Source organism: Pinus tabuliformis, chromosome 8 (genome assembly GCF_031772625.1).
Source record: "Pinus tabuliformis cultivar Carrire ecotype Pingquan chromosome 8, CPIR1, whole genome shotgun sequence".
NCBI lineage: Eukaryota > Viridiplantae > Streptophyta > Pinopsida > Pinales > Pinaceae > Pinus > Pinus tabuliformis.
In genome coordinates, this window is record NC_142294.1 from 2,046,097,584 (window position 1) to 2,046,122,562 (window position 24,979).

General features: G+C 40.2%; 1 protein-coding gene across 1 annotated transcript in view; it reads right to left on the minus strand.

Moving 5' to 3' along the window:
* Positions 1-21,523: 21,523 nt before the first annotated feature.
* LOC149244673 (beta-phenylalanine coenzyme A ligase-like) overlaps positions 21,524-24,979 on the minus strand; it is a 77,079-nt gene continuing 73,623 nt past the window's right edge. The window contains exon 3 of the mRNA XM_089371614.1: positions 21,524-21,788. Within this exon, the coding sequence (XP_089227740.1) occupies positions 21,524-21,788 (265 nt within the window). The remainder of the gene's footprint in view (positions 21,789-24,979) is intronic.

A 24,979-nucleotide genomic window follows, 5' to 3' on the forward strand; every position in this document is an offset into this window, starting at 1 on the left:
CGAGGTAACCACAAACCAACTTTGGACTGCAGGTTCTAGCCCACCTGCAGTCAGAGAGGGCTCTCTCTTTGTGATTTAGCTTTGTTGATGATGATTTTAGGCTAGCTATTGAGTTCAGGGGTTTTGTGTAAGTTTGGTGGGAAGGATGATGCTTCAAGTAGAGAGGCAAGGCATATTGTGGTAAATTTCAAACCATTGGGCATGGAGTCATGGAGTAAGACTGCTGGTGCGTTTTCTTGGTCACAAGAAAGATGAGGAGCAAGGTAGCTGCTCATGAAACAACTTTTGAGCTTAAAAGGATGAAAAAGGGCTAAGGAATGAGAGGCAGCAAAGAATCTCTCAAACAGGTTAGCAGAAAGAAGATGAATAAACTCTATCTGGGAGCAGCTAAGAATTCCTAGATGACAGTCATTCATATGTGAAATAGATCAAACATGAGCCATAACAAAATTCATATTTATGTCTAGATCAAGAAGAAAAACATTAAGAAGCCACAGAACCTGGGCATAGAGTGCAGCAAAGCAAATTCTATACCAATCCTTTGTTATGTGACTTGAGCATATATGAAAATGAAATAACAGAGGTAGGGAACACTTATTGTATCATATTGCAGCACAAGAATTCCACATTTAACTCTTCAGAAACATTAACAACACATCAAAAGTCCATTCTACAAGCTTGTATGCAGTCTTTGATTATAGAAAAATACCAGAAATACAGTGCGAGTCTCTCCTGGATACATTAGCTGACCAACTCTTTTTACAATGTAGAGGGTTGTATTTATACAAAAAGATGATACAAAAATATCTAGATGAGAAGTTAATAGCTCATAGCTTCTTTACCAACTCCTAAGGAGCGGTTGATGAGAAAGTAAATGTTGAAATAAAGACAAATGTAACAGCTGCTCTTTCTGTCAGTAAATGTTGACTTTTTAGTTGATTTGAGTCGGCTAGGCTGCGTTCTCAAAATCCGCGCTCTTGGGCTTGACATCTCAATTCTTTTGCATTTTCATTGCTTTCACCTGTTCTGTGCTTTCTTTAACTGCTTTGACCCGTGCTTCCGTGCCTTTTACTGTGCTTGCTGCTGACCTATAGCTGACTGATATTTTGAAATAAACAAAAAGAGGCAGAAATTGAAATCACCAGGGCAAAACGGCTAGCATTGCCTGCCACCAGTCCTGGGGAGGTAACTGATGTTGTTGTATTTTGATAAGTGTCTCATCGACCTCTGTATACTTGTAATAGTTGGGAGACATTTCAAACAAGTGGCTGACTTCATGCTCTATGTAAAATAAACTTTCCAGCTTGTCATAAAGACTCTGTCCTGCAGGCGGCCCTGCTTCTGTTGTAGAACTTGATGCAGCAGTGAGTTGATTTGTGACGTAATTATTGATTCTGTTTGTATATTGGTCACGTGTCAACAATTTTCCCGTGCTAGTGATTAGGTTGCGCAATCCCCTAGTCTGTAGTGCTGCGAGTTTTAATTCAAAATTGTCTACATCCCTTTGTATTTTCCGACATCTTGCCTCTAAGGTTTGCACAAAGCTTCTCAATGTGAGCACCCTCTTTACTGTTAATATGGCCTCTGTTCGGTTCATGATATGCAGCGCTGCCAGCTCTTCCTTGGTCTGATGATTTAGAAAATTGATCATTCTATTGGCCTGCTTGGGCATGTTTCCCAATGCTGCCTTGGCTCTCTGAGTTTCAATTTGAGCACGGCCAAGTAGTTCTACCTGTTCATACATTGCCTGGATTGACCTCCATTGGCTGGTAATTGACTGATTAATTTTGGCCCACAGGATTTTCTTTATTTCAGCCAGGGTCTTGTCCAATGACAGCTCTTTCTCCAATGTTTTAACTTTGTCCTTCAGGGCCTTAATTTCCCTTGATTGCTCAGCTACTGTCATTTTGGACTTGTCATATTTTTCTTCCAATTTGGCCAGCTTTTCTTTGGCCTCTTTTATTTCTGTTGCTTGTAGCTTTAGCTCATTGACAGCTCTTGTCAATTCATCCACACTCGTGCCAGACTCAGGAACTGTTGTTGTTGCCGTTGTAGCTTCTGTAGCTGTTGTTGTGGCTGGAATAATTGGAGGGGTCACTGCTGCTTGTGATGGAGGAACAACAACAGTTGGGTTTGTTTGAGGTGGCTGGGAGGTCGACTCTCCCTGCTTTCCTTGCAGTGCTTTCTCCAATTCCCCTTCCAAATCAATTACTCTTTGGTTTAATTTCATCATCAAATGCAATTGATCCTCAGCTTCTTTCTCTTCTGCAGTTCTCCTGTTTGACGATGCTGAGTAGGAAGCAACCTCAATCTCTTCTTTAATGCAACAATGTCATCATCCTTCTTCTTCATAAGGGTCCTCACGCCCTTAGGATCCTTAGGATCATGTCCTAAGTCCACAATAATCTCCTCCAATGTTTTAATTCTATTGTCTTTGGCTGTGGAGGACAGTCTTTCGAAATCCAGCTGAGTGTTAGTATTCTTCAATGATTCCTTCAACTCATGGGCCAATGTGGCCTTCTCTGCAAGGGTAGCATAGAGCATTTCCGCTGTCTGCTTATGTAGCTCTATTTGGTCCATGGGGTGAATGTCCTTGGCCAGGACCTCTAGCCTTGTCTTAACAAAATCTGCAGCTGACTGAGGCTACTGAACCTTGGGCTTGAAGTGGCTGAGAATCATCTTTTCTTGTTTGATATCAAATGCTGCCATCAATCTTTCTTGCTTGGCAGGTGTTTCTTTTAGGAATTGATCATAAAGTTGCACTCTTAGCAGCTCATTTTGAGCTTTGATTTCTTTGAAGCTGGCCTTGACGCTAGCTGGTTTCTTGCCTTGTTGTGTGGAGGAAGAGACCTCCATGCCGTGTTGTCTATCTTGCTCTTGCTGAAAAGAGCTTGTGGGTGTATGCTGGCTTGCTTCCCTTCTCGGGCTTTCTATGACCTCTTCACTGACCTCCTCCTCAATTGGAGAGTCCCCTCTTTGCCTCTTTGACTCAGGCTGCTGTGTAGACCCACTAGCAGGTGTGGAGTCTTCCCAGTCTCGTTTCCTACCTCTTTCTTCATTGACCGGAGTTTGCAGAGGTGGCACTTGGGCTGTCTCTGTTTGTTGTGGAGGGTCTTGCATTTGAGTTTCTTCCATTGAGGTGACCGGCTGTTCAGTGACTGTTTGCTCTGTCTCCATTGGCTCTTTCCCTTTGGCTGTACCTGTTGCTGATGTAGATGCTCCTTGGGCAGCTTGTGAAGGTGCAGCTGTAGATGTGCCCTCTTCAATTTGGTAAGGTAGCTTGAAATTTACCTGGTCAGTAGAATCGAAGTCAAGAGTCTTTTGAAGATCCTTAGCAGTTTGCTCCGAAAGTTCCTCTTGAGTAAATTCTTCAACTAAAGTCCCATGTGCCCATGCATCTTGATTGGCATATTGTTCAATGTGTGGGAATTTGCAATGGTCATAGGGTGTGAATCTATATTTGACCCTTCTGGCATTAATAAAACTAAGCGGGTCATAAGGGACCCACCAGAAACTCCTCTTCAACTTAAGTTGATCCTTCAATATTAGGTCACCATCTTGCCAACCATCCTTCTTGTTCATGATGAAGGGGCCTAGGTGGTCTTTAAATTTTAGTTGAGCCTTCTTCTTAGTGCTGTGGAAATGAGTTAAATCTGAATTTATAAGCTGCCTATAGTACTCTAAGGCAAACAGCCTCATTGGCACATATCTCAGGAGCCTGTAAGGACAAAGCTCACAGCCATAGATTCTAATCACGGTGTGGTCCTGATATAGATAGCAATCACCTACTTTGTAGCTCTTAGAAAGCTGTAATAACTTTTGCATTTCATAGGTTATTCTGGGAGGGGGAGTTTTCATTAACAGGCAGGAGACTAGATACACAAACTGGTCAGTGAACTCACAGTACAAGTAAGGGGAATGCTGGACTTGATGGAAAACAGTTGACCAGAAGACAACAAATCTTCTTTCTCCCTTTGTATCTAACTTTTTGATGGGACACTGGAAGATTTCATATTGATAATACATGAGCAGATGATAAATGTATGAAGAATATTTGAAAACTCCCTGCCTATCTACGTTAAGGAGCTGGTCATGGATTTTATTTGCTATGAACCTGGCATAATCATACTTGATAGCAGGAGGCTGTCCTTGGCTAAATGAAGACAATATAACCAGCACTGTCTCATCCACATGCTCACTTGTTGTGAAACCCAACACATAAGATATCATGTCTATAAGTAACTGGCCCACCTCATTAAAATGATTGTATGGCGATGGAGGCGGCTCCTTAGGTTGGCAATCTACCCTCATAAATGTCTTAACAATTTTTTCAAACCTGGGGCTAGGGAGTCAAGAGGCTTCTTCCAGCAAGTTGTTCATGGAGAAGGGCAACAGTATATGAGACTTCTTGAAGTTCAACATCTGGTTGATGGAGTTAGCAGTGACGTAGAAGAGTATGCTCTCAGATGGAGGCTTAACAGCTCTCTGATTTGGCTCATAATTTGCAGCACAGAGGTGAATAACCTCAGGAAAAATATTGATAGATGGGAGGAAATATTGTGGCGAATTGGACTCCCATATGCCATACATGTCAGATTTGTTTATGAAACTGTTTCTTAGCTGGCAGTGTGTATGCAAATGATTTCTGTTCCCAACCAAGTCTTGAATAAGGTAGTCTGTATCAGCCAAGGGCATTGTTTCAAGTTCTTTACTTGGTGGATTTATGGGAGTGACGTTCAGAGCAGATGGAGTGGCCATTATGCAACTTTTGAATGATTGAGCTGAAACTTCCCTCTCTTAGTGAATTCTCTGGAGCTAGAGACTGTGAGGGACGATGCAAAGGGGCCGAGGACAATTATAGCTTCAGTGGACGGGTTTAAACAGTAGAATCGGGTAAAACAGGGCAATGCAGAGCTGCTGCGGGATTTTTCCTGGGGGTCAAACTCTAAACGGGACTAGCAAGTGAAAATGTAAATGGGCATGAGGCTTCTGAGGCTTTTTCTGAAGTAAAGGGCTTGCAGAGGTTTTCCATGAAGGTTTAAGTGAGGCAGAGTTGCCAATTGGGGAAAAGTGCAGGTTTACAATATGTGCCATGGACAAAACGAAAGAACAGGAGCGAAAAAGGGCAAGACGTGACAAATACCTGGTACAAACAGTGCCGAGAGTGGACAAGCTGGTGCGAAGGTAGGCTATGGAGCCGAATTTGCAGGCCACGGCAGCTCAACTGGACGTTTTAGCTTTGGAAACGAGGAAATGAATGAAACAGGGAACCGGAGCCTTTCAAACGAGCCAATAGAAGTAAAATATAACGGTTGTCCGCGCTCTTTTTAAGAAAAAATTGACATTTGGGCGCTTTTGGCGCTTTTTCGGGATGACGTCAGCGTGACGTCATCGGCGGGTCCTGGGGTACGGATGGATGACATGGCAGCTGACGAGGCGGTGACATGGAAGTGACACGGTGGCAGGGCGCGGGCACACAAGAGATGAGGTGTTGGTGACGTGGCACAGTGGCGGAGGCAAGGAGGGTGACATCATAGGGCAGACATGGCAACTGACGTCATAGGGGGGAGGGCGGTAAGTGGTTTCGGGCGCACCGCTTTGGCGCCTGGGCTGTTTGGGATGAGGGGGCTCTGCCACAGCTTGGAGGGTGACGCGTGGTGAGAGTACGAAGGAAAAACTGCCGAAGTCCCGGACACTAACCCTCGGGCAGTTGGCGCGTGAAAAGACCCGCCCACCGTAGATCTTGGGCGGGCCAAATCTAACGGCTGACAGGATTAATAATACGGCGGATCGTTAATGACGGGGCCTGCGGCATTAATTCATTTGTTTATTCATATGGCGGGGGGGTTATACATTAGTAAAGTGGGTTTTTGGGTTTACGCGGCGCGGGTTAAATGAATAGTTTAATGTTTTAATATAACATTTAAACATTTAAACTTTGGAACGGTGACTGCGGGGGGAAACAAAAATGGTTATCAGTTCAACCGGGGGTTGACTGATTCCAAGGGGAAAATAAGAGGAGGGTTAAATGCAAGTCCCAGATGGATTTGACATTTTCCCAGATTCTAGAACATATGGCTATAGTGCCAAAGGGGGGGGATATTCATTATTTTTTTGGGATTTTATGTAATTTTTGTAGTAAATGGGGGTGGGGAATAGTTAGGGAGCTATATAGTACAATTAGAAGTTAATATGACTTTATGAGGTGAAAGAAGAGCAGAAGGTTAAGTTTCAACAATAAAACTTAGACATAGGGGCAAATGAAAGTGAAAAGTGATTTTAGACAAGAAATGTTGCTTCTTTTCATTTAAGAAAGCCAACATTTACCTTGATGCTTCACAAAATGAAGTAAGACTAGGACATGTTGGGCAGATCCCAAGATCCTTTAAGGGGGATGTTAGTAAGATATTTTTAGGGGGAGTGAAAGGGAGTTAGACATGCTTTGAGCATTCTGCCATGAAACACTGCTTTTCCACCTTTGCCACTGATGAGCTGAGCTTTCCATGTCAAAGCCAAAACTGAAGATGATCTTGTTTTTGCAACCCCAGGCTACCTACCCAGCCTAATACACCTAGCATTTTTTGTTACATCCGGAAGGGTGCACTTAGACTTGCAAACTCTGATTTTTTTATTTTTTTAATTGTCTTCCTATCTGAAAACTAGCCCTATTTCTTCCAAGGGCCTAGATTGAGCTGTTGGGCTCTTTCATTCTCTACCTAGTTACTACTCTGCCAAGCTTAAGCTGTTTGGACATATACATTCTCTATATTCTAAAGTAAGCAATTTAAACCTAAGGAAACCAAGCTTAGGCTGTTTGGGTTTCCTTTAACTGAGAAACTTTTCAAAAATGGAACTTTTGCAGCCTGAAAAAGATGAACATTTTTTGGTACTTCCACTGTCCATCATGAAATATGAAACTTGTTGCAACAGGAGGCCAACATTACCATTCCATAACTGGGCATTATAGTGATTCATCTATTTTCTGCATTATAATATTTCTCTACTTATCTCTAAAAAAATTTAGAAATATTCAACATGTGAACCTCACTTCTGCTACTTCAGTTTTGTAGGTGCGCACACTTTACCCCTTTTGTCAATATTTTTAGCATTGACAAAGGATCAACACCATCATGATCGTGATACCCTTCCTCAATTTTCGGTACAACAAATACTCATCCTTAGGCTTGAAAGGGATGTGCGTTGAGAATATTTTTCTCTGTAGAGGAGGGCTAAGAGTATGCCACAACCATGTGCACTTCACAAGAGTTCATGGACATTAGGGTGAGGTTTCAATCCCTTTCTATTGAATGATTACTTTATTTACTCAACTCACACTATAATTTACTTACTGAACATTGTTATGTCTTGTAGGTACCAAAATTTCCCTCTTGGAAAATATTGGAGCACCTTGGTTTGCAGAAGCCCACCTAATCCATCTTTACCTACCTCACCCATGTCGGTTGATTCGATTCTTTTGGTTTTTCATTGCTCGTGCTCAAGTTTCCACTGAGTCCTACATGGATGTTTGTGAGGGTTAGTACGATGCAAATTTGAGAGTTTTATTTTCGATCGAACTGTTCCAATTTGGTCAATCTCTTTTCTTTCCCTCTCTCAAACCCTCCTTTGAAATACAGGCATGAAAGTATTTTTAAACGTACTTGGTTAGCCATCTGCTACACCATTACAGAGGTTTAACCTCTAGGTTTTCGCTTTCGTTTAATTCATTTAATGGCAGAGATTTAGATCTCCAGTGACTGAGTTGTACGGATTTTCTCCCATTTGTATCACGTCCTGTAGGCGCTTATCATTCTCAATTTGAGGATTAGCTGAGATATTTCAAGCATGTGTTTACTTCATGGTTAATTTCTCAGTCTACTTTTTTTTAATCGCTTTGAGTTCTGATATCGAGTTTGAGTGATGGAAATCCTTGATTTATAAAATAAATTGATACATGTATCTTCTTTCTCGATTTTATTTTATTTCAGTTGCCTAGGTAATATGTGATGGAGTTAGTTATCACATGCAACTATATTTTCCTTGTGGGTCTTCCTAGATTTTATTAATTTATGATTGAGATAAATGGAATTGTTTCACTTTTAATCCTTTTCCACCAGTACCAATGAAAACTAGTTTTCTCTACTGAAAAACTTATACAGTTACTTAATCGGTCTTACTACTAGAATTGTTCCATTATAGGGCTATGTTTTAGCCAGAGCAACCCCCCTTCAGAGTGGAATTGTAGCTACCTTGCACATAGTTTAACTGTGCCCATTTTCTATTGTTATTGCATAATTGAACCATATCGTTATTATTTCTTCTTCTAGCTTACATTAATAGTTTACTTTAGCTGAGAGATGAATTTCCTAACCTTTCTTTAAGATCACGCTATTTATGTGTAAAACATTGCCCCTCCAAATAATCACTTATAAAAATTTCAGACTCATCCCATCGTCTGATCCTTGCATGCATTCTTGTAAGACATTAAAATGAGATAAATGTACTCTTCCCATTAGTAACAGTTTGAGATACCAATACAACTAACACGTAACCTAGTAAAATAATCCCAAGGTCACCCGGTGTATTTCCTCAGTAACGTTTTGTTTAAAATAAAATATATCTTTCAATACGTTATCCTGTCAACCACCAAAGTATTCCTAATATAGCCCCAACTTCTTAGTTTACTTAGGTATATCTATTGTAATATGGTGCATACCTTTTAATAGGTATATAACCTAGGTTTCAACCCAATCTCACCATTAGAACCACTAGGTACGCACATCCCCAGAGTGATGTAGGGAACCATTTACTAACAATTACTTTAGTTGTTCCCACTCATGCTTGCTAACCATAAAATTAACCTACAAATACATATCTAATTTTCATTGTCTTTATATGCATGAGAAAAAGAGGACGAGGTCTGTATATGGCTAATGCCGCAGATTTAAATGTATAATCAGTGAAGTTTATTCACATAATTTTTTTGTGCATCGTGATTATAATTCCATTTTGTCGAAGTAACTTCATATCTAACTAACTTTATTTTTCACAGATTGCATGCATAGAATAATTAAACCGCAATTATGCTTTTGTGCATTTACATTCAAAGTCATACCTTTAACTTCCCATAGCATCAAACTTTTAAAGACCCCTATGTATCAACTTCTTTTCAAAACAAATAGAATAGCTACATATAATCGAATGCATTACAAAAGTACCAGGGCAACCAATCGTCAAACCATAATCATTGTGTAAAAACACACTTGAGATTCAAACACCTTTTCCACTCAACTTACAACTAATTCTTCTAGTTCACACTCGAGCTAAAATCTCTTGCACAGGTATCAACAACTTCTTGTTGATCCCTTCAAAGGGGATTTAATTCCCTTCTTTCATGATAACGTTTCCTTTAGTGGTGTTCCTCTTTTGAGGATCTTTTTATCCATTTGCCTAGGGTTTTTCCCGTAAAAGCTCACCTTTCTCTCCTTCGAGGCTTTTATGTTATTTTTCTTTTCCAAGCTTAGCATATTTATCCAACTGATAAACTTAATCGATATTTATCTCCCATTAATTAAGCTTATCTAGAATTTGATATAGAATTATTATCATGAAAGAATTATCTATTCCCATTCACCAATGGGATTTTATTTGGAAAGATTCTCATCTCTAGGTGTCTCATTTCCAAGCACTTAAATTCCCTTTATCTATTTGGTAGTAAAATATTTACTCACATGTTTACCCCATGTCCTAGATTTTCTGCTATAACTTAGCCTAAAATTTGCGGATCATCATAACAATAGAGGGCTATTACATTCTCCCCCCCTTAAATTCACACCATCCTCCATGTGTATTCTCTACTCACTTCTTTTTATTCCCTACTTGACACGCATTTTACCATTTATTTCCTTGTTCTCGGGTAGCCACTTCTGAAATTATAAGTTCCCATTGCATTGTCACCTGAACTAGATCTTTCCCATATTTGGGATACAAAGCAGTTCTACCACCAAGTCTCCTTCAACCACTACCTATAACATTTGTTTCAATCAATTGTGTGAGAGACATTAGATGCATTCTTTTACATACTAGTTTACAAAAAATATCCTAACTTTAATACAATGATACTTCTATTTGAGTAGCTACGAGTTTAATGTTGCCCGCAATTTAACTATGATTCCTCATTTTCAATTTCATTGCATTTAAATTGTAGGAGGAAATGCATGTTCCTCCAATACAATTGTATTCATGTCGAACACTTACTTCCTGTAGTCTCCGTGCACCAGTCACATTATCCACATGTTTTCAAATAATGTTAGTATCATTAATAAAACATCAAGTCAATGCAAAAGTTTCTTGTTAATCATTTTATTTTGACCTCATAAATTTGATACCTCAGTAATCCAATATACTTCTATCATGCATATTTCAATGTACTTATCTTACTGCTACCATTCTGTGGTGATCAATTTGTTATATATTTCTATTCCTTTCCAAAAATCTATGGAAGTATGAGAACATTACCAATATAGATACTTAAGGAGTACCTTGGTATTCTTAATTTTCATCTATTCTAGATATATATGATGATGATGATGGTTGTTAACGTCCACTGAGACCAAATAATGATCTATCGGACCTAAAAAGATGAATTATTTATTTTGATTTATGATTTTATTCCGATGCTCAAAAAGCTTGGAGAGAAGCCTCCCGAGTTCACTATAATTTTGGCATTGTAAAAGGCTAGAAAGGTCAGTATTGTAACAAAGGTTGTGAAATTGAGATCTAATGTGGTTGTATGCAGGGCACTCTAAGAGGAAGTGGTTTTCATCCTCGATGCTCTTATTCTCACAAATATGGCAGATCCTTTCCATCCATGGCGTTTTAGGAACTACCCAGCGGCCAGTCTCACTATGTGTGTGTGTGTGTGTGTGTGTGTACCTACATTACATATGTAGATTCCCTTATGTGGTTTAATTGTAACTTGCATCAAATTTTCCTTCAATATTTCCACTCAATTAGGCAACCAAGTTGATTTGCTAGACCTTCCTAGTACATTCAGTGGCATTGTTATAGTTTTCCAATTCATGGTTATTTTTGGTCCATTAAATCTTCCCATTGTTCTAACATACATCTACTTATTGATTCCAGTTTAAGCGGATAATTTCAGCCTCATTTCCTCATTCTATTTTAGTGCCTTCATGTTTGTTCAATTTCTTGTGTCACCAGTATTGTAGTTTCTCTTTCTACACTATCTCATTTTCCTCATATAACTCATGTGTTTCTCCACCTTGTCCAAAAATATCATTTAATTAACCAATTTTATTGGTTATGAATGATGTTTTATGTGTACATGAAAGAAAATAACTTACTATAATCCTTTTCCATATGGATTTGAGACCAAGCCTCTAGTTATGCTATAATTATAACTTGATCACTTGTACAACTACTATTTTGGCTATAATTTTTTTTTGTTAATTGTAAAATTATAATTAAAATAACCAACAAGTGGGCTCAACCATGCCCATTCTTAATTGACCAACTACTATTTTGGCTATGATTTTTTTTGTTAATTGTAAAATTATAATTAAAATAACCAACAAGTGGGCTCAACCATGCCCATTCTTAATTGACCACCATTATCAATTGACCACCATTATCAATACTTGTAGTCTACCAGTGTTTCAATGTTCACCCCTATAACCATATGTATTCCGCACTTTGGGATATCTTATGTCACATACCTCATTCCCATATTCGGTTTTTTTATTTAAATCCCGATACCCATTTCTTTATATATATATATATAGAGGTGGAATATATAAATGTGATTTGGGTAATTGATTATGGCCCATACATGATACTTGGTGCTAATGACTATAGGCCACGTAAATCTCGCCCACGTGAATTCAATTGTAATTTGTTACTAACGTACCCTCACTAGTGGGGATTCGATCAACTAGATGGGAGGGTAAAGAGGATTTAGGGTTAATTTTGAGCTTTGTACTGTTGGAAAATTTACAACAAAAAATACCTTTTCCGATTTTAGCTTCATTTAGGAAATAGGGTAGGTCCTTTGGGATTAAACTAAAGATATTATTTTGTCATGTATTTAGCTTTTGTTGAATTTTTTTTAAGAAACACTATGGTCATTTATTTGGAGATTTTGGAAATTTGATATTATAGTAAAATTTATGTCAAATTAATACAGCAAAATGGTAAGTTGTTTTATTTGTTTGTTGGAACTTTAATGACCTATATCCTTCTCTTCTTCTTCAGATATAACTATTATGTAAACATGTAGAATGAGCCAAAGTTGTAAAGTGTTAGTGTTTTTAGTTTTTTTAGTTTTTTTTAAAGCTTAATGGGTGTGTGACACAAGTATGTTTTGTTTGGTTTCAACATATGTTAAGTATCTTTTTATTGTTTGTTGTTGATACTAAAAACTTACTTGAGGCACAATATTCGCAAATCATTTTCTCCCACAGTGTTTTTCAAAAAATTTGTCTGCAATTATCACTTCTGAACTGGTAAAAATTGTTCTGAAAGAATTGATGTCTTACTTGTTCTTCTGCATCCTAACTACCAAGGCTACAAAAAGAACATGGTGGTACTGGTACTAGGCTACAATTGATGATATTCTCCTTTCTTTTTTAATGGCATCTTCTTCTCAGGTCTTGAAATGTGCTATTATTATTCCATGTCCATCATTTAGGCACTCCAATTCTATAACCCATTTTTCCATCCATTTGGAAACATATTTGGTGCGCTTTTGGTTGTAGGGCATCATGATTCTGAGCACTCCTAGCTGCTAAAACTGGTTTATTTCCTAGCTTTTGAATGATGGATTTATGACTTAAAGTATTTGTTGAATGTATTTCCTTTTTCGTGTATCTACAGAATAGAGCAGGGGATTATTTCTTTAAATTGTATACTTTGAACTTAGTATGCTCAATATTCAAGACATTTAACTGCAAATCCTAGCTAAATGACACCAAAAGTTATCTAACCATGACACCCTGTGGGATGTGGCCTTTATGAGGGTGAACATTTATGGCATGATACGTTTTTCCAGTATGGTTTAAATGAATATACTTTATGGTGTCCAAGATATAATTCGTTAATTTCCTACTTAAAATCCAGGTATGTGCAAGTCCAACCATTATAAGTACTATTCTAACATTTTTTATTTTTTTACTTTTTATTTTTGGTCTGACTTGGTGGAAGTCTTCTTTAACATTCTTCCCTGATAATATAACCACACTTGGAAACCTTATTGGTATCCAGTCTGATCAGAGAACATGTCATGCGAGCAAAGTGTTCATCCAGAAGGAAAAACTAAAATCTCAGGGTGGGTATTATTGCAGTAACACCAAAAAGTTCTGGAAGGTGACAACATGGAAGTCACTCACAGGTTGTGCCTTTAAATCCAAGGTGAAATAATGGTCCCCTGTCACTTGCAGACTTATTGAAGGTAGAGAAAAGAGATGAATCTTCTGCTCATCATGCCTCTAGACATGAATAAAAAGCTAGGCACTAATGTAAGCTATGGCAGATCTGATGGGATATTGCTTGATGATACAAATTCTCTTTTATTGGATGATCACATGGATCAGTCTTCAAGTGTGGACTCTAAACGACTGATTTCTCTAGATTTGGAAATAACTGAGTAAACTTCATCTCGATTGACAAACATGACTAATTCTTCAAAAGTGGGAGTTCTCCAAAATGTTATGATGAAGATAGGATCACAACACAACACAACAACAAATTGTGTTTATGCCCTACGTCTCAGTAAGTTTTTCAAGACAAATCAAAATAGGGGTAGTCCCATAGGAAAATCAATCAATCATTTGTGACCTTAAAGCTAGAGACTCTAAGAGCTTTATTTTGAATTTTTTTTCCTAGCTTCTTTTGTAATTTCTTATCTCCCATGATGGTGCTTCATTTCATGCATTTATTTTCATTGTAATCTGATTCTCACTAGTAACCAAAAACTACTCAATTGAATTAGATCTTGGATTTGTTTATCATTTTAGTTGTTTTGTCTCATAATCACTCTTCTCATAGGATATAAATTACGGATTTGTAATGGCCTGTAACTACAATAGGTGGGTTGTTTGAGCTTGGTGGCCTGTAATTACATCTTTTTCTTTTACTTCCAAGATAGATTTTTTATAGCTATGCCTGGTATGTAGGATGTTTACTAAACAAGTTTTTTTATTGGAATAGTCATTTAAAACATTCATGAAATGTTTCCTCTAAAGGGTACCTTCTATCGCCCTTGTCAAATATGTGATGAAAACTATTTCCACGGTTTTGTTGACACTCCATCTTTTCCATGCTTACGATAATTCACGTTAGGCCCAAGGGTTGAGACTAAGCTCTGAAACCACCAGTCCTATCTCTTCTTGAGCAGTTAATTATTATTTATTTAATTTTTTTATTTTCTTTTTACATTTTCTGTTAACATCCACCCTATATTTTCTTTTTTGCTTCCCTTTGTCTCGTTTGAATAGCTCATGTTCCTACATGGCTGAGCTCTAAAAGCTAGGGTTCTGGATCACCTCTGCAATGACGCAACCTGTTCTTTTTTTTCTGACTCCTCTCAACGTTTGTACTCCATACTGGGACAACAACCTGCTGTTATACTCTACGCCACAATGGCATTCCCCCAGGGTGGGTTTCAATGCCTTCCCCCTCTTTTGAAAGCATCCCTCAAGCAATGAATATGACGGAGCCTCTAGGGCCTGAACAGCAACACAGAGACAAACAAAACCCTCAGATGCACGAAACGACAAAAGAATTCATTGTGCAGCCTGACGGAAACAATGAAGTGTTAACAAGAAGGAAATTCCAAGAAACAGGAAACGCCAAAGTGTACCTCATCAACATGTAGACCCGTAGCCGTTGAAAGACCCAAAATAGAACTTCCCAGCCATAGAATCAATGGTTGGATCCAATATATGAAGGACCATGTGCTCATTGGAAAATTTATTGGATTCTAGCTGACGGAAAAAGCTTTGCAAGGATGGATCTCAGCCAAATGTAAACCCAAGGGACATGTCACCTTCCAGCTAGGACCAAAAGGGTCTTTCACGGCAATTTTCGTCTGCATCAAAGATTGAAATAGGGTCATGGATGAAGGTCCCTACTTCTTCAACTCGCTGGTCTGTATTTAAGAGCTTTGAGAGAGAGATTCAACCTTGACAAGGAGGATCTCAACTGGGCGCCAGTATGGATTAGGCTATACTCGCTCCCCGTGGAATACTGGGATGAAAAATCACTCAGAGACATAGGTAAGGTGCTGGGAGAGTTTGTCAAAAATGCTGAAGAAACAAAGATGAGTAGATATACCTCCTATGCCCGCATCTGTGTCTTCATGCGCCTGGAAAAAGCCCTTCTGGAATGGGTAAGTCTCTTCCATGATGACTATGAATGGATTCAACCCTTAGATTTTGAACATGTTCCCTCTCACTGTCGTAAGTGACATGCCCTTGTGCATCTGTTTAGAGACTGCCCTCTAAATTCTAATCCACAAGCCTCTAAACCCTCAGGCAAGGCAGACCATGAGGGTTTCGCCAAGGTTGTAAGGTGTAAAATATCGCACAAAAACCTTCCTCTGGGAAAAAAACCCCATCAGGATGTTGCCTCCATCCCCTCCACGAGCAACAGCTTCGAGGTTGTAGCAAAAAATTTGGAAGACCCACCCCAGAACTCTGTGCCAATCCCTCAGCCGATCATCCCATCCCCCCTGATCCCTCCTTCAGCCTCCTCTCCCAACCCCCTGCCTCCAAAAATCTTCAGTGGGACTCCCAAAGCAGCTCCAAAAAACCCTGATTGGAAATCCAAGGAAATGGATGTTGACGGTCCCCAAAGCCAATCCATGCACTTAGCTCTCATCTCAGAGGAAAGCAGTCAAGTGTAACACATGGATGAAGAACCGGAAAGCATAGATTTGCGCAGTATAGAAATTTTTGAGCTGGAACAAGTATGCAGAAAGAAGGAGTATGATAAGATCCAAGCGCATCAGCTTAGTACTATGGAAGTTATCATATCCAGAGCCTATCAGCAACAACAATTGGGAATTCAGCCAGGAAGTCAATGGGACGACTGCTTCCTTCCTAAAGACTGCAAAAAACACAGAAGAAAGACAGATCTCCAGCGAACTATAGCCATAGGGAAAATCCCGGTTGACTCAGGCAGATATTCTAAATTGACAAAGTATTACAATCCCACTACTAACAGTGAATCATGAAGCTCACTTCATGGAATCTAAGATGGCTCAATAGCCCCGGGAAACTCAGAATGATTAAAAATGTGATAAAGCAAGAACAACCCCAGATATTCTTTCTACAGGAAACAAAATGCAACAGTAACACTCTGGGAAACATCCTTTCAAAAGCCTGGCCAAGTTGTCACTCTGTTGCAGTGGACACTTCAGGTGCTTCTCGAGGATTGGCAATTGCCTGGAATAGGCAAGCAATAATGCTTTCAAATTTCCATGCATCCCATAACATTATTCAGGCAACGTTTCATATTATTGGCACCAACATTCATGGTCATCTCACTAATATTTATTTTCCACAGGAAGCAGCCAACAAAATTTCTCTTCTAGACACCATAGAAGCACTTAACTCCAATAGAGACCATCCTCTATGGATCATTGGAGGAGACTTCAATATTATCACCAAGTTAGAGGAAAAGACCGGAAGTCGAGTCAGGCTAGAATAGGAAACTGACCACTTCAAAGATTTTATCCACAACAATATGCTAATAGATATGCAAACCTCCAATGGAATGCACACTTGGAGCAATCGTAGGGTTGGGTGGCATCAAATTGCTTCAAAACTTGATAGATTCCTCATCTCGGATAACACAGTGCATCTCGGTGGCAACCTCTCAGCATCCATTCTTCCGTATTCCGGATCCAACCACTGGCCCATCTCTCTCCAATGGAAACGGCCAGGCGACTCAACCAGACGTCGATTCATATTTCAGGCATTTTGGATTTCCAATCCCGCCTTCAACAACTTCATCAAATTCACCTGCAACAACTTCTCTGTGCCAGAGGGATCAAAAATGTTCCAGTTTCAACAGAAGCTCAAATTCCTAAAAGCCCAAATCAAATGCTAGAATAAAGAGACTTTTGGCAACATCTTTCAGGCCCAACAAGAACTCAACAAAGAAATGAGAGATCTCCAGCAACAGATAATCACAGAGGGATACAAGGACGAGACTTTGGAACTGGAAAGGCACATTCACAATCAATTGGAGGAGAGAAGAAAGCAGGAAGAAATTCTCTGGAAGCAGAAATCTAGGATTAGATGGCTGAAAGAAGGCGAAAGAAACACTAAATTCTTCCACAGAACTACTATTCAAAGAAGAATGCACAATACTATCTCTTTTATACAAAAGCAAGGAGGGGAAAGAGTGGAAAACCATGCAGAGATTGAACAGGAATTCATCAATCACTTCCAGGAGGTCCTACAAGAACCCCAGATTGATAGACGGCCTGCTATAGAAAATATCACTCAAAATGTGCCAAAAATTATCACAGAAGAACACAACCAACTCCTTCTTCGACCTGTAGCGCCTCAGGAGGTGGATCTGGCCATGAATCAGCTTAAGGAGGGCAAAGCACCTGGACCGGATGGCTTCACCACAACTTTCTTCCACTCTTTCTGGGAGCTTATAAAAGAGGAAGTGTGGCAAGTGGTGGAGGAATCGCGCACTCTACACTGGCTATTGCCCTCGCTCAATTCAACTTTTATCGCCCTCATTCCCAAAGAAGAAAGTACCCTCACTCCGGACAAATTTCGCCCAATCGCTCTTTGCAACGTTATATACAAGGTTATATCCAAAGTTTTTGCCAACAGGTTGAAGCTGTTGCTGCCCTTTCTCATATCGCCTGAACAATCCGATTATGTTGAAGAACGTCAAATTTTGGATGGCATCATCCTCACTCATGAAATCATACATTCCCTTAAGAACTCCAAACAGGCAGGTATGATTCTCAAGATTGACCTTTCCAAAGCTTTTGATAAGTTAAGTTGGACTTACATACAAAAAATGTTACATGCCTTTGGTTTCTCACCAATGTGGGTTCGCTGGATTCAGAGTTTAATCTCCTCTACCTTCTTTTCAATCCTCATAAATGGCATTCCCTCTCGACCATTCAGCCCCTCTAGAGGCATCAGGCAAGGGGATCCCCTATCCCCTTTCCTTTTCGTTCTAATGGCTGAAGGGCTAGGTCAACATATCAAGCAAGCCCTTCTCTCCCAGCATCTCAAAGGAATTTCCATTCACAATTCTCCTGCCACCACTCATCAACAATTCGTTGATGACAACATGCTTTTCGGGTACCCATCTGTTCAGGAAGCCTCCATCTTTAAATCCCTCCTGAAGGATTTCTCTGACGCATCAGGCACAAGCATAAACAAAGCCAAATCGCAGATCTTCTTTTTTCACACCCCTCCTATTACTCAACAGGCTATTGCCCGCATTCTAGGTTTTTCCATAGCTTCCCTGCCTTCCAATTACCTGGGCACCCCCCTTATAGACTTTGCAATCAAGCACGCCTCCTGGCGTATGCTCCTGGAGAAACTTGAATCTCGTCTCACTTTGTGGACTCACAGAACTCTGAACATAGCCAGTAGATTAGTGCTAATCAAAGTTGTGCTTCAGGCAATGCCCCTCTATCTCTTCTCAATTCTGGTAGCGCCTAAATGGGTTCTTAAAAGAATCAGAGATCTTCAGTGCAATTTTCTTTGGGGGGCACATGGTACAAATCACAAATGGGCCCTTGCTAAATGGACTACGGCATGAAAACCAAAGGAAAAAGGGGGCATAGGCCTGCGAGACTCTAATCATAGTAACGAAATCATGGGCGCAAAAATTTGGTGGCAATGGCTCTCTGCGCCCAAAACGCCTTGGGCAGCCATCTAGAGAGCCAAATATGCCAATCACAGACCAGCGGAGCAGCTTATAAGATTCACTCCTTCTGAAAAAGGCTCACTAATTTAGAATGCGGCTAGTCAACATTTCTTATTGATCCAACAACACAACTTTTGGGAAATTAGAAACGGCAGCACAACCCAATTCTGGACGGACGCCTGGAATCAGCTTCCAAAGCTCGATAGCATCCTCAGCCTACCGCCTAGCCAAGAATGGGAGGAGCAACAAAAGGAATCAGTCAAGCAACAGTGGACTCTGGAGATAGAACAAGGGTACAGACAATGGAAGCAAACCGACAGGCTTATCAGAAATGCTGATAACCAGACAAAAGAAATCTTGGAAAGTGAGCTCCAAAAATGTCGAATTAGATACTCTGAAGGCAAAGATATCTTGAGATGGGGATATACCCCAAGAGGATCCTTCACTACCAAAGAGGCCTACAAAATCAGATGCCAAGATTCCATGCCTCCGGATCCTATTTGGGGAAGAATCTGGATTCCGGGTACTTGGCCCAAAGTATCCTTATTTCTCTGGCTCACTGGGCACCGAAAGATCTTAACTTGGGACAATTTAAGGAAGAGAAACATTCATGGGCCCTCCATTTGTCCCAACTGTCATTCTCAGGAGGAAACGCTTCAACATCTCCTGGACTCCTGTTCTCTGGCCAACCAACTGTGGGAGAAGGCCAGTTTCCGTTGCCAAAGAAAATGCCGAGTGTCCGAGGACATTATCAACTCCATTCGCCTTTGGCACCAAAGCCCTTATAAAAGCGCACTTCTCAACCATTTATGGAGAATAATACCCGGCCTCCTCCTATGGACAATATGGAAAGAAAGGAACAAGCGTATTTTCAAAGACCATGTTGGACACCTAATCCTCAATGGGTTAGTGTGGAAGCCGAATGGACAAAAGGAGTCCAAGAGACCTTGGGATGTGAAACCCAACGGTCACATAATGTACTATAAATGTATATCTCCTGTTAATAAAAAATGTACTGCATGTTTTATCTTTCATATTTTCTCTTGCTGTCCATGTGTGTTTAACATGGTATCAGAGCAGGCGTATTCCTGCCCTGCATAATTAATGTGAGCCATTTGTCTTATGGCCTTTCTGTGCAGTTTATTTCTGCCATAAACTTCATGAATATTTTCTCATGAATATTTCTTCAGCTAAATTTTAGCTGCTCCTGACACTGCCAGCACTGTCCAAGCGGTTCTGACATGTCTGTCTGCCATATTTTTACCTGCGCTCTCTGTCCATAAGCGTTTCATGGTAATTTTAGTGCTGTCCTGTCTGTCATTTTTTATTGGCTGGCCCTGTCTGTCATATGCGTTTTATTTCTGAACGTTGGCTTGCTCCACGTAACCTCAACGCTGCTAGCCTGCCCCTCTGTCTGACTGTTCAATTCTCTGACTGTCATAAATGTTTCAAAAGGGCGTTATTGCACCTGCGCCTCCATTGCATGAACTGCTTCACCTGATTATGCTACGCCTTCATTGATTATACTCTGCGGATTCCCACATCTCACCTGCGCCTCCATTTGTTTTCTGTAGCGACCGTTAACCAAAAGCCTACTTCACCGAGCAAGTCATCCTTTTGTTTGTCTCAGGCAGCCGGGATCATTCTTTTATCTTAGTACTCGCATGCCTTACCTGAGCTGCGAGAGTCCGTGTCAGATACCCGAAGGCGCTCGCAGCGTAGCCCGCAGATTGTTCGTTGTGGAAAGCAATGAAGCAGACACCTTCCTTGACTGAGCAATTGGCGAAGGATGTCACTGGAATGCCTACCACTCCGAACATGTGATCGATGCCCGCTCTCGCCAGCGCCTTCGCTGCTACACCGTTGCCATCGATTAAACTCGTACTCTGTTGATTATCCGCCATTGATGGATGGATGGATTGAAAAATTTCGATTCGGCAGTTGCACACAACTATGAATAGCTCCGAAGTGTAAACAATATGATTTGGAAGTTCAGATCTCTTTAAAGAATTAGAATGGCAGACGCTTGATGTACATTTGCAAGCCCATATCTCTACAGTCTTGTGCAATCGCCATTGGTGAAGGTTCGAGCTCCAAATATTTACAGTTATTGTCTCAGCATACGTTTTGGGTAATAGCATTTGCAGCTGTATTCTCTGATCATGGAGTCGAGGGCTTTGAACGGTTGCCTTTCTGGTCTCTGTGGACTCACTGGCGGATGTTGTGCAATGCATCTTTTTCTTTGAAACCGGAAAAAGAGCATCGGGTCTTATAATGTTGCTAGTGCCTCTTAAACGTATATCTGGTATTCTGGACTTTTTCAGGTTTTGATTTTATGATTTGGTTGTTTGCCGCTGTCGGCATGATTGTCAATGGTATTGAATGGTATCTTCATCACAAACTTCGCTTAGCTGTGTAATGAATACTCTCGTTGCTACCCCATTTGAAGATTGTTTCAGTTTGTCACGGGTTTGTTTTTAATATCATGGATCCACAGAGTTTTCTGCAGATTTCATAATTTCATAGGTTGCGGGGAAATTATAGTGGTGATGAGATGGGACTGAAAGACAATGTTTACAGCATCCTCTCATGGGCGCTAACCCATAGCATTCAATTCTTCAATTTCTGCATCTGACATTGGTGTCACTCTCCTCGCTTTCTTCCCATCTTCACTTACAACTAGTTGTGAAGACGTTCTCAGCGCCGCTATGACCAATGCATAGTTACTAACAAGACTCTTCACTTTCTTGAATGATGTGATAACCGGAATAGGAACAAATCCTTCTGCGTCCTTACTCACAAATTTCATCAAATAGTCGTTAGTACTCAGATTTGCATCACTAAAATAATACTCCACTTGTCTAACAATTTTCTATCAGAGCTCTTCAGTAAGAACACCACCCTTGGCAAAAGAACTAGAAGCATCACTCCCAGGCACGATTTGCAGCTTGTCCCAACGGCTTTGTATAGTCGAATCTAGCCTACGAACCGATCCATCTCACACTGGAATTCGAACTGGTTTTCGTTGCTGGGATATGAAACAAATCGACCATCTATCAAGGTCTTTCGTGGCGCTCTAATCGTTGGATTTTATTAGTCTATTGAACTTGGAAGACGCAGCAAAGTCAAGGACGAATTTGTCATTGCTGTTCATGCTAGTGCAGGTCGACATCCATGGATTGATTAAATAAATACTAATTTTGCTGTAATCGATGTAAGATCTGGGATAAGAGCCTGAGTTCTCGCGTCCCTACAAGGCCATCCTACGATTGGAGGTACTAAAATCAAGCAGCAGAGAAACACGACCTTTCTTCAGCCTGGACGTTCATGATTTAACACTCCAGTGAGGCGTTGTCTTGTGTGTCAAATTATGTACACTTCAGAAAAAGTGTTGGAAAATAGCAATTCGAATTGCATTAAGTAGTTTTGACCACTGGACTGTGCATTATATTTGGATGGCATTATGGATGAGGTGTTCTACATAAGTCTGTATATTGGGCTGATATAGTTTTTATGGCCGTGTGTTGTTTCCTTTTTTGATATGTTTTAATGGTGCGTTGATTGTCATTTTGAGCTCTAACCTATAGAGACAACACAGAAACCTGACATCACTTTGACATTGCTTGATATCTGATATTTACCTTCCAGCACGTGTTTCTCTATCCCATCGATTTGTTATTAGCAGTCGGAGGAGTCAAGTTTCCAACATTAGTGAAAGAGGATGGGATAGCTTGAAGCTAGTAGAAAAAGGTGATTATTTGAGACAATGGACAAATGAACATTATTTGAACTGTATTGTCAGCTTGAACTCTTCCAATGTACTTATTGTTTGTTGGCATACAATAGAGGAATTTATTTGACAGCCGGACATAAAGGAGAATCAATTTTCAAGGAAATATTTATTTCTTGCAAAGGATTATCAATTGAGTAGATTTCCCTCTTATCATCGGGCACATTTAATTTTGAAGAATATTGAATTATTAGCAATTTGCCTTTACAAGTACATTTGTGATCATTTGTTGACTTGAGTTGTTTAAATAATGACAAAAATTCATCGATTATTGGAGTTATTGAGAACTCTAATCGTAGCAACTGCTGACAACACAGTGCAAATCAGGAAAGACACTCTCCATGACATTCAGACATGCCTGCATAATGTACAGGAAAATATTGAGTTTTTGCAACTTGAGACAAAGCTACAGCAGGAAGAATTACAACAGTTGAGTCATCATTCTGAACCTATTTCTGTTCAGAAGATTGAAACAGACTCCCATAAACAGCAAGTCAATAATGTTACAGCTGGTTCAGATTTAGTACCCAATAAAGCAATAGTTGTACATGCAGATGCAAAAACTCAGTCTGCACTTCCCAAGCCCATCATCAGACCTTGGGAACAGCTTGTCCACAACAAGCACAGAACTGGTCTTGGATATGAAAAGGACTTGTCCATTCATATTCCAGACTACGCCAAGCCCATTCAATTTCAGAGTGCTGGATTCATTCATGATAGTTCAGCTGCTCCTCATCACAGTTCACCTCCAGCTGTTCCAGATTCTGCCCCTCTTCCACAACAACAACAACAAAAACAACAGATCATGAAATGCCAACACTGTGACCGAGTTGGCCATCTGAAATATCACTGTTTTGATCTTCATCCATGTAAGCATTGTCATAAAACCAGTCATTATTCAAACAGATGCTTCAAAAACAAACGTCCTGCAAGAACAAAGATTCATCTTGGATGGATCGCTTCTTGGCAATGGGCATCAACAGCCAAGAAGATATTCCAAATACATGTCAGAACTTGTTCCAGAATATTGAATAGTCTTGCAGTTGAGTTTTCTCCATCATCTCACCTTGTATCTGACAAGGGGGGAAATGATGGTCATCTACAAGCTTCAAAGCCACATCAAGCGAGCCTGAGCCACAACCTGCCACACCAAATTCAGAGTTTTAGCCAGAAACAAATATGCCCATGAACATGCCTTCAGTTGGCAATCTTAGACACTTCCTCTAGCAGAAGACTTCAGCTTCTTGCCAGTTTTGGAAGAATTCCAGGAACAAAATTGAGAACACTTTCTCTAGTAGAAGACTCCAGCTTCTTGCCAGTTTTGGAAGAGTTCCAGGCATTGCATTAAGCATTCCAGAGTTGTTGGTTATCCTTAAACCATCACAGGTTGAGACTTCCCTTTCTAGGTTGAAGTTCTCCCTTTTATGCGGGTGGTACCTCCTTTTATTGGTTTAAGGTTTCCCTCTTTAAAACAATAGGATCACTTCCTCTAGCAGAAAACTTCAGCTTCTTGCCAGTTTTGGAAGAGTTCCGGAACTGCACTAAGCGTTCCAGTGTTGGTGGTCATCCTTAGACCACCGCCCTTTATACCAACATTTCAGAGAGCACATTCAGCCTAGTGCTGCCATGCATTTTTGCACATTTTGTATTTCAGCTCTCTTCTTGGACTCATACATAACCCTTCGGATTAAGGGGGGAATGTTGGACACCTAATCCTCAATGGGTTAGTCTGGAAGCCGAATGGACAAAAGGAGTCCAAGAGACCTTGGGATGTGAAACCCAACGGTCACATAATGTATTATAAATGTATATCTCCTGATAATAAAAAATGTACTGAATGTTTTATCTTTCCTATTTTCTCTTGTTGTCCATGTGTGTCTAATAGACCAAAGCACTCCTTTAGAAATCATTTGGGGCAACCTCTGTCACAATCTGAAAGAGACCTTGGTGCTATAATCTTGGCTTCTGGATGACTTTCCCACGCAGGCAAATGAGATAGCCATATGGGAAAATTGGAACATACAACTCCCTCAAGGAATTCCCGCTTGCAAACCTTCAGAAAGCATGAATATCAGAAAGCACTCATGGTCCCCCATCCAAGGCATAGATTCAAACTCAACTTTCATGGAGCTTCAAAGGGTAACCCCGGAAAAGCAGGATTTGTCGGCATTCAAAGATGATAAGGGCTTCCCTCTCCTGATTTACCTTGGCAACAATGGATGGGACACGAAAAACGCAGCTAAGCTGGAGGGTCTCTCGCAA